The sequence below is a fragment of the Carassius auratus genome, unplaced genomic scaffold, assembly GCF_003368295.1.
Source record: "Carassius auratus strain Wakin unplaced genomic scaffold, ASM336829v1 scaf_tig00003761, whole genome shotgun sequence".
Taxonomy (NCBI): Eukaryota; Metazoa; Chordata; class Actinopteri; order Cypriniformes; family Cyprinidae; genus Carassius; species Carassius auratus.
Window position 1 is genome coordinate 260,001 of NW_020523543.1, and position 17,658 is coordinate 277,658.

At 40.0% G+C, this 17,658-nt stretch overlaps 1 protein-coding gene across 2 annotated transcripts in view; it reads left to right on the forward strand.

The window, feature by feature from the left end:
- The window catches only part of LOC113070321 (gastrula zinc finger protein XlCGF8.2DB-like), a 15,033-nt gene extending 7,922 nt beyond the window's left edge, over positions 1-7,111 (forward strand). For both annotated transcript variants that reach the window (XM_026243579.1, XM_026243580.1), the window contains exon 3: positions 5,460-7,111. In XM_026243579.1, coding sequence (XP_026099364.1) covers positions 5,460-6,475 — 1,016 coding nt within the window. In that variant the 3' untranslated portion in view covers positions 6,476-7,111. The remainder of the gene's footprint in view (positions 1-5,459) is intronic.
- Positions 7,112-17,658: the final 10,547 nt, after the last annotated feature.

Below are 17,658 nucleotides of genomic sequence, written 5' to 3' on the forward strand. Positions count from 1 at the left end.
TGACTCAAGACACGACTCACACTCTTCTGCAGGTCACCTTACCAAATGTATACCAGGATGGAGGCGCGACCACATGCAGCGGCTTCTCTCTGTCCCGACAGAACAGTGTTCTCGTCTTTTTTGTCTTGTGAGTCGCAGTATTTTTGTACGCCGTCATCGCGTCTATCTGTCTGTAAGTGCACATACTGTCGCGAGTTTCTGCTTGGTGTCAGTAGAACCGCATTTTTACAGTTAAACTCCCCATCACCGACCCCCACTACTGCATCTCGCCCACAGCGGAGGCGCCATAAGCGGTGTGAGAGGAAGCAGAAGAGGGGTAAGCAAGGAGGAATCCGGGCTAGGCTAACAGCTAACCCACACAAGCCATCTATTCCCACCATCGTACTGGCTAACGTACACTCGTTGGACAATAAACTGGACTACATTCCATTATTACGTTCAACTCAGAGGACTGTAAGAGACTGTTGTGTTGTTGTGTTCATGGAAACATGGCTCAGCAACAGCTTTTCAGACGGCGCTATTCAGATCGACCAGCTGGTGTGCTATCGAGCGGACAGAGCTCGGCTTTGTGTTTACATCAATGAGGCATGGTGCCGCGATACTGTTGTGATCTGCAAACACTGCTCACCCCTGGTGGAGTTTATCATTATTAAATGCCAGCCGTTCTATCTGCCGAGTGAATATACTGCTAAACTGCTCATTTCTGTGTACATTCCCCCGATCAACATCATCAGCAACAGGAACGACGTACTAAATGAACTGTACCAGCACATCAGTGAGCAGCAGACAGCACACCCTGATGGTTTTCTCATCATAGCTGGGGATTTCAACCATGCTGACTTAAAGAGTGTGTTTCCAAAAATACACCAACATGAGGTAATAACATTTTGGAATTTGTTTACACCACACAGAGAGGAGCTTACAAAGCCTTCCCCCACCTCGGAGCCTCAGACCACATCACTGCCATGCTAATCCCTGCATACAAGACCGCTCATCAAAGTCACCAAACCAGTTCACAAACATGAAATGTTTAAGCAGGCTGCCACATGCACCACTGACCTCCAGGAGTACTCAGAGACTGTCACTGCCTACATCAACAAGAGTATTGATGATGTAACAGTCACAAAAGCTATAACTGTCCGGGCCAATCAGAAGCAGTGGATAACAGGGGAGCTCTACAGACTCCTGAAGACGAGCTGGAGATGAGGTAGGCCTGAGAACAGCCAGGGCCAAACTGTCCCGCGGCATCAGAGAGGCTAAGAGACAGCACTCCAGGAGGATAGCTCACCAATTCAGCGACAGCAGAGACACAAGGAACCTGTGGCAGGGGATACAGACCATTATGGACTACAAGCCCCCACCACGGACCTGTAACAACATCTCTCTGCTGAACTAGCTGAACACCTTCTTCGCTCGCTTTGAGCAACAAAACAGCACCACTGCACAGAAGACTCCACCTCCTCCCGGCGACCAGGTGATGACGCTGACCTCAGACAGCGTGAGGAGATCCTTCAGTAGGATCAATGCACGCAAAGCTCCGGGTCCTGACAACATCCCTGGCGTGTACTGAGAGACTGTGCAGCAGAACTCATTAATGTCTTCACAGACATTTTCAACATCTCACTGAGTCAGGCTGTTGTTCCCACATGCTTCAAAACTACCACCATCATCCCAGTTCTGAAGAAGTCATCTCCATCCTGCTTCAATGACTACCGTCCTGTTGCACTTACTCCCATCCTCATGAAGTGCTTTGAACGGCTAGTCATGCACCACATCAAGTCTTCCCTCCCCCCCTCCCTGGACCCCTTCCAGTTTGCATATCGGTCCAATCGTTCGATCGTTGATGCCATTGCCACTGCCGTCCACTCAGCACTCACACATCTGGACTAAAAGGTCTCATATGTCAGAATGCTGTTCATTTACTACAGTTCAGCATTCAACAAATCATCCCTCAACAGTTCATTTACAAACTGATTCAGCTGGGGCTTAACACTTCGCTGTGCAACTGTGGGGCCCCCCAAGGATGTGTGCTGAGCCCTCTCCTCTTCACTCTGCTGACCCATGACTGCACGCATCACACAACTCCAACCTCTTTATTAAGTGTGAAGATGACACGACTGTGGTGGGTCTCATTAGCAGCAAAGATGAGACAAACTACAGGAGCGAGGTGAGCCGCCTGGCCAAGTGGTGCAGTGACAAGAATCTCTCTCTGAACATGGAGAAGATGAAAGGAGATTGTTGTTGACTTCAGGAAAGCGCACACTCAGCACGTTCCTCTGACCATCAACGGTGCAACTGTGGAGAGAGTGAGAGCAGCAACAAGTTCCTGGGTGTGCACATCACAGAGGACCTCTCCTGGACTGAAAACACAGCAGCACTGGCCAAGAAATCACAACAGCAGTGTCTCTACTTCCTCCGCAAACTGAGGAGAGCTAGAGCCCCACCCCCCATCATGTACACCTTCTACAGAGACACCATCGAGAGCATCCTGTCGAGCTGCATCACTGTGTGGTATGGCGCCTGCAACGCGTCCTGCCGAAAGACTCTGCAACGCATAGTGAGAGCAGCTGTGAAGATCAATGGTGTCTCTCTCCCCTCCCTCCAGCACATTTATGGAACACGTCTCACCCGCAAAGTCCTCTGCATCGCAGGTGATCCCACTCACCCATCACACAGCTTCTTCAGCCTGCTGCCATCAGGAAGGAGACTGCGGAGTCTCCAGGTCAGGACCAGCAGACTGAAGGACAGCTTCATCCATCAGACTGTCAGGAAGCTGAACTCCCTCCCAAACTCGCCCCCCTCCCCTCTTCTGTCCCAGGCACCACTGAACTATGAAACCCCCCCACACACACACTAATATACGATGTCATGCACCAGTCACTTTGTGCAGCATTGGTCTGCTCACTTCCTCATTCAATGGAACTGCTGTCATTCTACCACCTCATCAGTCAGTTAAATAAAATAACTGCTCTTGAGCCATTTGTCACTTTAATCAAACTTAATAAGCTTTTGTTTTTGCACTGAAAAACCTTTTATCTGCACCTACCTACCTTTTATTGTTCACTTCATTGATTTGTGCTCTATCTGCCATTTGCCTGGCGTTGCTTTAACTTTATTTTTATTTTTATTATATGTTTATTTTTACATTTCCTTATTGTATAGTTGTATGTACATTTTATATTTGATCTAGATTTTTAGGATTTATTGTGGATGTTATCTGTGTGCACCCGGGGGTCTGAGAGTAACACAATTTCGATTCACTGTACGTATGTGGAAGAATCGACAATAAAGCAGACTTGGACTTGAACTTATAGTGTAACCTACTCTCTCTCTCTCCTATTCACTTTATCCTCTATGGTTTCATTTAGTGTATATCAATCACTTCTCTCCTTCTCCTCTGCAAGTGTCTCTACTACCACAACAAAACTTACAACTGTTCTGACTCTCACATGCATTTCAAAACCTTTTCTTCTCTTTTTTGGTCCTCCCAACCTCCTTCATCAACTCATACTGCTGATGACTTTGCAAATTACTTCATAAATAAAACAAGAAACATCAGTGACCAATTCTACATACCACAAAATGACAAACTTCATAACCACAAACATTCATTCTCTCTCCTCCTCTCCACTCTCGGAGGCAGTCATTTGTAAACGTCCTTTCCAAACATCCTATTACAGAGAACATCCGTGGTCTATAAAACGGTCTACATATCAGCATGTGATACTCTTGATCCAGTTGAACAGTAGCTCTCGGCTGCAGTTTGGTTGGTGCACAAGTCTTTGTTGAAATAAACACAAATACAAATACTATTCTCTTACTGGAGTCATGTGTGAGCCATCTCTGGGCATTGGTATAAACTAGTAGGTGCGCAGTCCAATCTGTGTACGACAGCAAAGTACCATGAGCAGATGCTCTGCAAGCTTTCAAATCACTCTTGTGGTAGATTGATGTCAAATGGCGATGATCCTGCTTACCTCTGTGTCATGCTGGGTACACATCAAAAGTTAATTGGGGGATTTTGGGCCGATTTCCCCCCTTCCGACAAGCCTAGCTATCTCCCGATTATCTTGATGGTTCTACAGATTATCTTAACAGATTTTCCCTTGGTGTGAGGTGTGTTAAGAGTGTCCAAACCTGGATCGGAAGAACGTCGGTGCCACCCCGATCGCGAATTGTAAATATTCAACATGATCCTTGCTTCCTGAACACTACCTGACCTTCACATATCCTGCAGCACGACAAAATAAACAGATCCCCTGTTTATTTTGGACAATTTACAATTCAGACACTTTTATTTCCTGTTTTGGTTATTTTGCTCTTAATAAAAACCATTTCGAGGCCTGATGCCACCCACACAGTGTCTGTCGTTTGCTCCTCCCGCCACACTGGTGGAGAATGCAGGCAAGGCGGAGCCTAGACAGCACAGTTGGGCAACACCTGGTGACATTTATTCCCTCTTGCTCGCAAAAGTATTCCCTCTTGCTCGCAAAAGTTTGCGAAAACTTGGACTGGGACGGAGGGATGATGGAGACGGCCTTCCGGCCACAAAAGGGGCAATTGACGTCTTTTCTATTGTCATTTATGCTGTGGTTGGTAGAGGCTGTTGACTAACACCTGGTTTCTCTGTCCCTGTTCTGGCGAGGTGCGAGAAGGAGAATGGCCAGGAGAGGAATCCCTTCCCCGCCCACTCTGACCGTTTGGAGCCTGGTTGAGGATGGCGGCACTCCCATGTGGGCGGCTGACCGATGACAGGGATGTGGTTTGGTGGAGTGATGTGACGAGTCATTTGCCTCCCCTGTAATTATCATCATCACCCCTTTTCTGAATCAATGCCCTTCACCAGGCTCCAGACAAGAGTGGGTGTGTGAGAGAGGAGGGGTGCTGGATGAGCCAGAGTTGGTGGCATGTGATGGAGCACACCTGATACAAATGGAGCCTCATCACTGCCGCCGTTTAAATGGCGAGCGCTCCTCTCCTCTCCTTTGGGAGACTTTTCCCCGTGAATGCACGCTGGTGTACTCGTGGGTCCCAGAAGGGTGTGTATAAATATACTACTTTAGCCACAAGACAAAGGGATGTAGTTGTTGTGAGAACAGCACTGACCGCAGCAATGGTTGTCCCATACACCATATTTCAAATTCTACCACACTCGGAAATTTCTGGCATCAAAATTGTTTCTGAATTTCCCAGTAGCAAATACAACTTGAGAGGCCATTCATATCCAATTTCTGATTAGGAAACTTGTATTTATGATATTTCCGATAGCATGTGAAGGCAGCATTAGTTTGCAATGGTCTGTTGTTGATCTAAGCCAAAAAGCGGTGTTTGAACTTTCAACACTGATCGTTTTTTGAAGTCCGCTTGATGTGTCCAAGATTTAATGTTCCTTTCCACATCTTTTGCTTTGTGGTTTTAAACTGTGGTTAACTTGTATTTGTCTTTTTTTTTTGCTTTAGATCTGTTGTTGCTGAAAGAGGAGAATCAAGATGCGAATGAAATGGAACAGACATATCTGTATGAGAAACACCATGATTTCATAACTGGTAAAGAAGCCACACAAACAGCAGCTATACGTAAAAGAGCTCAGAAAACCAAATCTACCAGCTCTTTCACCTGCCATCATTGTGGAAGGAGTTTCAATGAAAAACGAAAACTTAAAACGCACATTAGATTTCACACTGGAGAGAGACCATTCACCTGTCAACAGTGTGGAAAGAGCTTTGCTCACCAAGGGGCCCTTAAAAGGCACATGAGAACTCACACAGGAGAAAAGCCTTACACTTGCCAACAGTGTGGAAACAGTTTCACTCAGAAAGGATCTCTTAATAATCACATGAGAATTCACTCAGGAGAGAAGCCTTTCACCTGTCAACAGTGTGGAAAGAGTTTCACACAAAAATCATACATTCATAGACACATGATAACTCACTCGGGAGAGAAGCCTTTCACCTGTCAACAGTGTGGAAAGAGTTTTACACAGAAAAGCACCCTTCATACCCACATGAGCATTCACACTGGAGCAAAACCTTATACATGTGAACAGTGTGGAAAGAGTTTTTCTTCAAAACGAAACCTTATAATCCACATGAGAATTCACACTCAAGAGAAGCCTTACTCTTGCAAGTATTGTGGGAAGAGTTTTACACATTTGAGCAACCATAATTACCACATGAGAGTTCACACTACACCTAAGTACACATGTGATTGTTGTGGAAAGACCCTCACAACAAAATTTAGCCTTGAGTGTCACAAGATTAAGCACTCTGGAAAGAAACCCTTCAAATGTGATCAGTGTGGAAGGAGTTACATATGTAAGGCAAGACTTAGTTACCACATGAAGATTCATTCGGCAGAGAAATGCTGTAAATGTGCTCAGTGTGGAAAGAGTTTCAGGAATAAACGCAGCCTCAATGCTCACGTTAAAAAACAACACGCACGAAAAAAGACAGTGGGAAGAGCTTCTCACAAATAGAACATTTTAAGATTCACATATAGTATGTGAGGAATCGTGAACAAACTCACATGAGATTTCATTTTGGGGAGAACTATTTTAAATGCGATCACTGTACGAAGTGTTTCTCAGTCAAATGAAACATGAAGACTCACTCTGGACAGAGACCTTTCAAGTGTTTTCTGTGTGTTCCTGAAACATTAAAGAAAATCCTGGAAATAAAGTGTGACTGTGACAAAAAGCACATTTTAAAAAAAGAAATAAAGGAGCAATTTTAAAAATCAACAGCATATTCACTCTGGAGGAAGGCCTCATGAACTGTGATCAATGTAATGCATTTCTTTTGACATCAAACCCGATAGACACACCTGAGAACTGGCTCTGTAATTTAAGATAGACTACGCTCACACCACAGCTTATTATGTACTGTAATTGATTATGGCACCTTCATAGCCATGTCTTTTATTTGTATTTTTCACTTTTTTTATACTTGTCACGATATCCTGTTTCCACACCAGTAGACGCTCTAATTTTGACTGTGTGGAGATATTGTGCCATTCAGTTTACTGCTAACTTGGAATTAAAACATGACCTTTCTGTTTTAATGCGAAATGCCACAATGCAACTAAATGGTTATAAATAAAATGGTGAACTGCATGAAGTATTGAACATTGCACTGAATTATTTGATGCATGTTTAATGAGAGAATGTCCATGTAAACTTGTTTCAAGTTGCGAACAGGAGTGGGGAAGGTTGATCCTGGAAGGTCACTGTCCTGCAGAGTTTAGTTCCAACACTAATCAAACACATCTTAACAAGCTAATCAAGGTCTTCAGGATACAGGTACAGATGCGATTAGAAGTATTCAACCCCCTCACCTCAAAAGACATTATAGTGATGTTGATAAAAGATAATGTTAATGTCTAAGATGATGATGCGTAAGATGCGTAATGATGATGCGTAAGAGTTATTTTGACAACAGACGTTGACTTAACTTTGAAGTTCAAATAAAAATTGTAACTCTTGTAAGATTGCCAGTTCCTGCCACAAAAAACAACCCCACATCATCAATGAACCACCTCCGTGCTTGACCGTGGGGATGGTATTCTTTTGGTTATAAGCCTGACCTTGTGCAAGCCAGACATAGCGCTGGTCCGTATGTCCAAAAAGTTCCAGTTTGGTTTCACCAGTCCATAGAACTGTCTCCCAGAACTCTTTTGATTTATCCAAATTCCTCCTGGCATATTCTAGTCGACTCCTGATGTTCCTTGAGGTCAAGAGTGGAGTGCGTCTTGGGATCCGGCCATGAAGTCCTTGCTTATTCAGTGCATGTCTTACAGTTGCCACTGAAGCACTTGTACCAGCCTTCATCAGGTCATCCTGTAGCTGTCTTGCAGTCACACGGGGGGTTTTCTTAGATGTCCTGACTAAGTTGCTAAAGGCGCTTGATGAAATTGTGGGCTTTCTTCCACGGCCAGGCAGGTTTGCAGCTGTTTCACAAGTTTTAAACTTCCTTAAAATGCTCCCAATGGTGTCTCTTGGAATTTAAAATATTTTGGAAATCTTCTTGTACCCAAGGCCCTTCAGGTGCAATGAAATAATCTCCTCTCTCAGATTTTGTGGAAGCTCCTTTGTCTTTTCCATGATAAAAACAATAATAATGTTCTCTTTTGTTGGACAACAGGTTTAGAAACGCTTATCATTGCAAGTTATTACAAGGGAAGTTTAGCTTCATGCATTTCATTGAAGCACATTTAATGTAGTTCGGTAACAGTAGGTTACCTGCTGCCATCAGAGTAAAATGTCTTTTTACTCTTTTTCTTATCTTGAAGGGCCTGCAGTATCACGCTCCTGCAGTATCGCCTACCTCCAGTACAGGCCTGGCAGCTAAACCCTCAGTTTTTCCACTATAGTATACGCCTCATTCCTTTGCTCATCATCAGTGAAAAAAGGAAGCTTCTTAAAACGTGGCTCAAGAATTGCAGCCTTGATATAAATACTGCTCTCCAAAAGACGACCTTTAAGCTCCCATCGTCTGTCAAGCTCCTCTGTCAGGGTAATCTTGAGGGTCTTAAGCCCCGTTCACACTGCACGTCGGACCCGGCATATTGCCGGGTCGCCTTCTGTGTGAAAGCAACCAAGTCCCGGAATTGATTCCCGAATTGAACCCGGGTCGGGGACCTAGTAACATTGCCGGGCTCAACCCGGGACGAGCGCTGTGTGAACAAAAAACAGATCTAATGCCGTGTTGAAGTGATAACGCGCAACTCTTTTACCGGCTGTTTTGAAGGAAGATCAACGTTCGTGACCGAAAAATATGTGCAAACTGTAATGAAGCAGAGATCAGTTAGTTCCTCACTTTCCACGCTGATGCAGAGATCGTCTGCTTGCTTCAGTGAAAGTATAACGTGTTTAATGTTTTCGACTCGTACATTACACATCACTCCCTGATGTCACGTGTTATTACGGGATCTTTACGGGTTGTAAGTGAAAGCACGCACATATCCCGGGTAATCACTGGCAGTGTGAAAGTGCAAAATCTAGTGACCCGGGAGCAATTGCCGGAACACTTTACCCCTGTATTTGCCAAAGAATGGTCAAGGCCAAATTTATTTATATGGCACAATTTAAAACAAGAATGTTGACCAAAGTGCTTCACAAGCAGAGCACATACACACAAATAAAAACAGAGCTGGATGGTATTCATTCCAATCATAAAAAAAAATATTTAAACACAATTTTTAAATTACAAAATAAAAATAATTTTCCAAACCCTAGCATTTAAGAGGTATATAAGATAAACCCAAGTTAAGAATAAGTCTGAGAAAAGAGGTAGGTTTTAACCTTTTAACTGTCACCCCATCCCAAAATCTACATTACAAAAGCAGTTTTGACCTTTGTTTAAAAAAAAAGACTTCCTCGTTGCCTTTTTCTCTCCTCGTTGCCTTTTTCTCTATCACATTTTAGAAATCATCAGAAGTTATATATCACTTGAAAATTAAACCCCATTTTAAAATGTCACATTAAAATCATGTTATAAAATGTTTTCAGCCATGAATTATAAAAATGTAGGTTTGTATCATGCACATTCAAGTCTATCTTCAAAAACGTGAGTGACAGTTAAGGGGTTAATTGGTAATTTAAAAAGGCTATTTTTCAGGTTTTTTAGGGGGAATAAATTTAAAGAACTGCATTGTTTTTACATTTGTTCCTAATCTTTATTTGTAAAATGTATATTATTTACATCAAGCTTTTGAATGGTATAGTATTGTTATTGATACTTCATAATATTTCACTTGATTATACATTTAGTCAGAAATTATAGTTTGGAAAAAGTCTAACAAAATCACATATAGTTAGGGGCAAGTCCATGTAGAGCTTTAAACATGTATGTTAAAACCTTGAAATCAATTCTTTGTTTCACGGGAAGCTAATGGAGAGAGGCCTATATTGGTGAAATATGTTCTCTCTTTTTTGTCCCAGTCAAGAAACGAGCTGCGGCACTTCGGACTAACTGTAATCATGAAAGCGATGACTGACTAATTCCAGCATACAAGGCATTGCAATAATCAAGCCTTGAAGAGATAAAATTGTGAATTACAGTCTACAGATCCTGAAAGATAAAGAGGGGCTTAACACCTGTCCATCAAAAGCTCACTATCCAATCAGAGTAGATCACTGTTAGCCACGCCCCCACGAGAGGTTTGTGGCAAAACTCTAAACGAAAAACTGCAAAGCAAAAGCGAAATCTGTGGCAATGCATTCAGAATCCATGATCAGCGAAAACGAATCTTTGAAAAACATTAACAAAAATGAAGCATATTTGAAGAGCCTGTTACATTTGTGCAACTGTGTTAATTTTTTTTCATTTTCATTGTGTTTTTCTCCTTTTGTAATGGCATATGTTTGATTGTTTCTGAAAAAGTTACGTTCAGTTTTATAAAGTTACGTTCATTATTATTGAACTAAATGTAATTCCATAGAATGGTAACTGTTAAGCTAGATGTCCAATCCTGCACTGTTAACTTTGCTAACCATCTCATATTAGTTGATACCCTCATAATAAATGATGTGTTCCTTATATTCTCTTCTGCTTTACCTTCTAGAAAAATGACAGAACAGGGTTGTTCTTCACAGGTCAGTATCATATCAAGTATGTACCTAATGCGGTGGTTCTCAACCTCTTTTTCCAGCGGGTCGCACTATGGTCCAAGTGCAAGTCTCATGGGCTGCACGCATATCATTTACATATTATGTCACCAATACAAACCAACCTGAATTATAATATTATAGCCTAAATATTATGATATCTAATCGATTACATTCATTGAAATAAATAATTCTACTCCCCATAAATAACACACCTGCTGCTGTCGGGAGCTGACCAACTTTGTGAAATTCGGCTTGAAAGGAGTAACAGCACAATGAAGTGGCAATTGTAAAGTTATACTTTCCGCATGAGCAATCCGGACACGGACTTCTTCCATTTATACTTCTTGTTTCGGCCTTAGTTTTGGCCGTGGAAGCATGGTAGCGGGCCTCGTTCTGAACGCACTTCATTTAGAGAATCGTTTGTCTTTTCTTCAGTTTCATTTATTTAGACAAGTAAACGACCAACAAAAAATGCATTAAAATTAAGATACAAATTATATCAAACGAAATTTGTTCCAAGGAAAATAATTCTTCAAACAAAACCTATGAAGTGGTCAAAAAATTATGTTCTTCTTCCGGCGTTCTGCCATTCGATTTCCGCCCCTTATGACTTTTACAATTTTTTTAATTAGCAAATTGAACTAAATAAATAACAAACCAATAATATTTAAACAAATAATATAAAGAAAATACACTTTCTTAAATGGCTACAACACTTCCAAAAACAACTTCTTCAAGTGAGTTGTGGGGCAAACCGAAAATCCAGCACTCTCCTTCACTACTGATACTGCGACTATTCTTGTTTGTACGTGTTCATTCGCTGGCATTTTCCATATTTTTCTCCCTTAAAAACTAAATCGTCCATTCTGATGCTCAATTTTACCGAACTAATGGCTGTTGATGATTATTTTAATTGAATTCTGTCAAAGTGTGCGCTTGTATGTGAGTAGGTCTGCTCATGTCTGAAAATAATATATGAAAAACTAAATAATTTCACATAAAAACATTAGGCTATAGCTTACATTTATTTAGTACATTTATAAATTAATGTAAAAACTAAAATTAATTGTAAAACTTAAAGGTTTATATATATATATATATATATATATATATATATATATATATATATATATATATATATATATATATATAAATTGTGTTCAGCATGGTGGGCCGCATTTGAATTTGTGACTGGTTTAGAACCACAGACCTAATGTAACTAAGATTGCCTTTATGAGAGCCATGCTTAGAAAACGATGGGTAACAGTCAGTTACCGTGCTTTTGTTTTTTTTTGATTTTCTAAAAAGAAGTATCTAAACATTGGTTATCAGTTATCAGCATTGATCAGGTACATTTTAATCAAATAAGTATAAATGTTTACTTTCATTGAAGCAGTAAGAGTTTTATTTGACAATTGTACAAATGCGTTCACAGTAAATGTGTGTGAGAGTGAGAGACATCAACATTTTCCACCCCGTGGTCACCCTGAACCCTTGAAGTTAATGTGGAAGAATTTAAAATTGCATAATTTTTAACAATTCATATAATTGACAACTTTAATATTCTTTAATAAGACAAGATAATATGCCATCCATACAAAGTACAATTAGTTGTATAGTTAAGAGTAAAATATAAATGTAACTATAAAGTATCATCTGGTAAGCCACATCTCTCAACAGCTTCACTGAAGAAGGCAAGGGTTGTGGAGGCCTTGTTGTTATTGGCCACACCAAGATACATGATCTACAGGAATAAAACAAAATAACTCATTACCAGTTCAAACAAGTACTTCCAATATCTTAAAAATGTTAACTGCCTAAATTATACATCAGGACTATGAGAAAAATAGATGAGTCAAGTCACTTTAATTTAAATATCGCTTTTAACAATATGAATGGTTTCAAAACAGATTTATAGTGATAAGAGAAAATTACATCAACAGAGATTGTTTTGGCTTTACATAAACACTAGGATAAAGTTATTGTCCAGCTAAAGTTAGTTTTATTGATTGATTCACTCCCTTTGCGAAGACATTACAGTAGTTATTAACTTAGGAGCCGCTAACACGACACGGTTATAACAGAAAAGTCTGTGACTGGACTATAAAAATATATAATTTTTGCATTAAACAAACCTGAAATTAAAATACTGGACACATATTTGTTATAGTCATGGCACAGAGAAACAATAATAAATATAAACTAAGCAGATCACGTTTTTCCCCTTCTCGTTACTTCGGGCGCCAAGCAGAGACCCAAAGTAGCTCTTCTGATTGGCTGAAATTCTCTAATCTCTAAACAGTCCCGCCCACTACCTCTACAGATGCACAACTCACTTTTGAATCAAATATCTCTGTGCAAAAGGGAGAGCACGCGGAACTTGTTACTTGAAAGCGAAAAACAGTGTTTGAGATTCATCGCAGCAGTTTCAAGCAGCTGTAGTTATGTACTTGTGAAAAATATACAAGAGATTTCTGAGAAAATATTCTACAAGTGTGCAACTCTCATTGGATGAATTCACGTACTGATTTGCGCATGTGCAAAATCTCTCCATGTGTGTGGTGAGGTGGGGCCTCCAGGGATTGGATTTGTTGTTCCAGCATATAAAAACAGATGATCGATTGGATTGGTTCTGGGGAATCTGGATGCCAGGGAAACACCTTGAACTTTTTCATGTTCCAAACGTTTCCTGAACAGTTTAACTAACTTTAGGTAGGTGATGTCAAAGTAGCATCCACGTGAATGCCAGGATCCAAGGTTTCCAAGTAGAGCATTGCTCAGGCTTGTCTTCTTCCCATAGCACATCCTGCATGTTACGTTATTATGTTTTTCTTTTTTTTTTTCATAATACTTGTGTTCTGTTGGATGTTTTTTGTTTCAGAACGCTGCAGTCTATCAGCGGTAATTGGGTGATTAGCTGGTGGTCCTTTTAACTGGGCCGGTTGCACTTATCCAGACTTCCTGTTAGCTGCCAGACCAAAATGTATTGTTGGTGTTTTTGAGTGTTTCTGTTGATTCTGTATTTCCATTGAAATGTGGTAGTAATGTAGGGTAGATCTACCCACTTAAATGTCATTTTCTCTTTTTTGGTTAAGAGTATGTTAGGTTGATTGTATTTATTTTTCTTTTCTTTGTGACAGGTTATTTATATTGCTGTTTTATTTTATTAGATTTGTTTTGTTTATTATTTTGGGCCTTGGGTATCTCTGACAAAAAATACCACTTCATTATTCTTATCGCTTTATATTTCTTTATATTCGTCCCTCAGACGAATTTAGTTTTATTGTTATTTCTTTGTTTGGACCATGGGTCTCTTAATGATTTCTACTTATATTACGACCTGCTTGTTTTAAATCGCAACATGAAAGAGGGATCATGCAAAACGTTCCATCAACAATTTGTTTATTGATTTAAACATATGCCACAAATAATAATATTAACAGAAGTCTAGGGATAAGGGAAAACAAAGAAAACATATAAACAACTATAACAAAATTGATGCTACATGTGTGAGGAAAAACATACGAAAGAGACACTCCGGAGGAGTACTTCCCCAAAGAGTGCCTGCTCCAAACAACGCACAGCACTCTCATATACTCTAACTAAATATCAATTAACAATGAGAAAACCAATCGGGAACTCCCATGGTCAGCACCAATGGAATCAGGGGGAGGAGACTCAGGGTCGTCACACTTACTTTTCATCGTCTATTCATTGAAGAAGTCTGGGACCATCACCTTCAACTTAACCTTGCCAAGACACAACTACTTCCATCAAACCCATTGTTTCATCACAATTTCACTATCAAGTTAGGCACATCAACCATAACTCCTTCAAAAACAACCAGAAGCCTTGGAGTTATGATTGATGATCAGCTGACTTTCTCAGACCACATTGATAAAACTGTCCGATCCTGCAGATTTACTTTATTCAACATCAAGAACATCAAGCCCTTTCTTTCTGAACATGCTGCACAACTCCTTGTTCAAGCTCTTCTTCTGTCCAGGCTGGACTATTGCAATGCCCTCTTGGCAGGTCTTCCAGCCAATTCTATCAAACCTTTACAATTAATTCAGAACAATAATGTTTCCCTACTGTTACGGCTTAAGAAAATCAGATGCAGAACAAACAACTGTAATATGCACGGTTTGCAGAAAAAGAGTGGTTACAAAGAGTGAAAACACGTCCAATTTGTTCCACCATCACAAACACAAACCAGAGTACGATAAAAGTTGTGCGAGGAGATGGAAACACCAACTACAAGTAGACCTAGGGCTAAGAAAATTCCTACTCAGTCAAATAATGCCAGCGCATTTGCTAATTGCATTCCTTATGATAAGCACCGTAAACGATGGAACGAATTGACAGTGGCGTTTTGTTTGGCAAAAGACATGCTGCAATTCCAAACTGTCGAAAACCAAGGACTCAAGCGAATGATCCATAAACTGAACTGAAGTTCAAGTTTATTTTATTTATATAAACCATAAAAACATACACAGAAAGTAAAGCAGATAAAAATAACAACCAGATTAAAAAAGAACTTATAATAGTAATCAATACACTAAGGAAAACAAATCACAAGATCTTAGGCTTCTAAATGGAGTGTATAAATGAAGGAGTGAGTTCTGAGAGGTAGATAGGAGCTAGGTTATGTAAACATTTATAAACAAGAAGTAGAATTTTGAATAGTGGTCAACCGATATATCGCCAAGAATGATATATCAGCTGATATTTGGTATTTTTCAAATATCGTCATTGACTGACAAGTTTTTCTGTTTGGCTGATGCGTTCAATGCAGGACTTTTATTTTGACGATACACCTGACTTTTATTTTGATGGCACTAAGAGCGGCAGCGCCTGAGCTGTGTCCCAAAAACTGAAATGCGTGGACTGTGCATTTGAAGTGTGATTGTGTCACAGTGTCCTAATTCAGCTGTCCCAATTCAGAATGCAACGAAGACCACATTCGATGGCGTCACCTCATTGCAACAAAGGCTGAGGGATTTCGGAAGTGACCTCAAATGCGCCCTCCGTTTCCCAGGAAAATGAAATGTCCATCTGATGGACACTTCACACCCTACCATATCCCAGAATTTCAAAATCACACCAGGTCCCCAGATAATAATAATCCCGTGCGAATAGGGTAAAGACTGCATCTGTTCAGCTATGATAGCTGCCGCTGAACATAGAGCTGTACAATGCTTTTCTATTTTATTTTTTATTCAGTTTTATTTTTGCTAACCTGTTTAAGACAAACTATATAAAATCACACATTTGTAAGATATCAGTCAGCATTTAAATTGCTATGTGTGTTTGTGTATTCTGTAGATTTTCATATGTATCATTACATTATTAAACTAAGCTCCAAGCCAATTCCAAAGCCACTACCTGCATTTAAAGTTGTAATCCAATTATGCTATGCGACAGAGCACTAATCGGGAACCTCAGGTGTAAAAATTAAGAAATCCTATGAAGGCGGAGCGTCCTTCATGGACTTCAAAGGGCCCTTTGTGCACTTCGGAGGCCTGGCCTCGCACTCAGGGGTTCACACTCAATTTTGGGAGACTACTATAGACAGCTATAGTCAAAGCCACTTTAAGGCAAGTCATTTCACTTGGCGGCCATCTTTAAAACACCTCTGGTGTGCAAGTAAAGCTCATTTCACTTTCTATGGGGAAACATTACATTATCTCAAACTGTTCACTAAGCTTATGATTAAATTTCATATTTGAAATCACTAATGAAATCTGAAAACTGTCATAAATGTTTCTTAATTCACACTTATCGGCTTCGGTGTGAAGGAGAGTGTGAAGGAAATTCCCATTTATGATGATTTTTTTGTTTTTGTTTTCCTATCATTACATTCAATATAGGAGTGTGTATACTTGACATTTTTAGCTGATGAACTGTCTTCTCCTTCAGCTGATACTAAAGCTGGTCTGAACTGGTTTGATTTTGAGACATCCTGTGGTTGCTGTTAGTTCTGAGAAATTAATATATCGAGGTGCCAGATCAGGGCGAGAAGAAAATCTATATATAAACTCCATAGCTATAGGTTTTTGTCTTCTCACTGCAGAATCTCTGTATGTCATAGAGCATGGTCATTTGACAGGAACAAGTTGGCTAAAGCTGTTAATGATGTTTGCAGTGCAATATTTAACCGTAAGAGTAAAAATGACAGCACAATGCTTCTGAATGTGTGTGTGCATTGTGATCAATAGAGCATATCATATCAATATCAATAGATGAAGCATACTGTATAGTGTTTTTTTTTCACACATAATAGGTTTCATGACTCATTTGTTCACCAACTTTAAAAGTTATATTTTACATTGATGAAAAGAAGGGAATTTTAAAATAATCTTTATAGAGAAATTTTTTCACACAAGGACAGTTAAGTATCACTTTATTTATTACATTATAACTATAGCCTACCATAAACTCAGTTCATATGACAAAACTGAGTGATGCCAAAACAAAGAAATGATCAAACCCTAATTAATAACAAAAATACGTAAGTGGCTGTCACTCCTTACCTAAAATAACAAAAAGAGAACTAAAGTTAAATACAAAAACTTAATCTCCTTTTCCCGAAATTATTCCAACAGGTCTCAAGTGACAAAAGCCACATTAACCTATATTAAAGGGGTAATATAATGCTGCTAAAAATAACATTATTTTGTGTTCTGGTGTAATATATTGTGTTTATTCAACTGGGTACACGTGTATGAGACGTGTACAAAGTTTTGAGAACATAGTTATGAATAGATTAAAACTCTGTGATCTCTCTTTGTTTCAACCATTGCTGCTGTGTCCAATGGTCCTAAAGTATTTTTATGGCGCTCACAGGCCAAAACATGAGGAATCAGTCGGTTGGTGCTGGTGAGTGAAGGGCAGAAACTGCATTTAGACCAATAGGAAGTCCTGTCCTTCCTGGGCTTTGTACCAAGTCTTCAACTTGCCCTCTAAGAGGTGTCTGGCTGTTGTCCTGGCATCTTTATCTGATGGTGTTGGACAGTTTGCTTATGTTAGTCCACCAAGATCCAATCAAA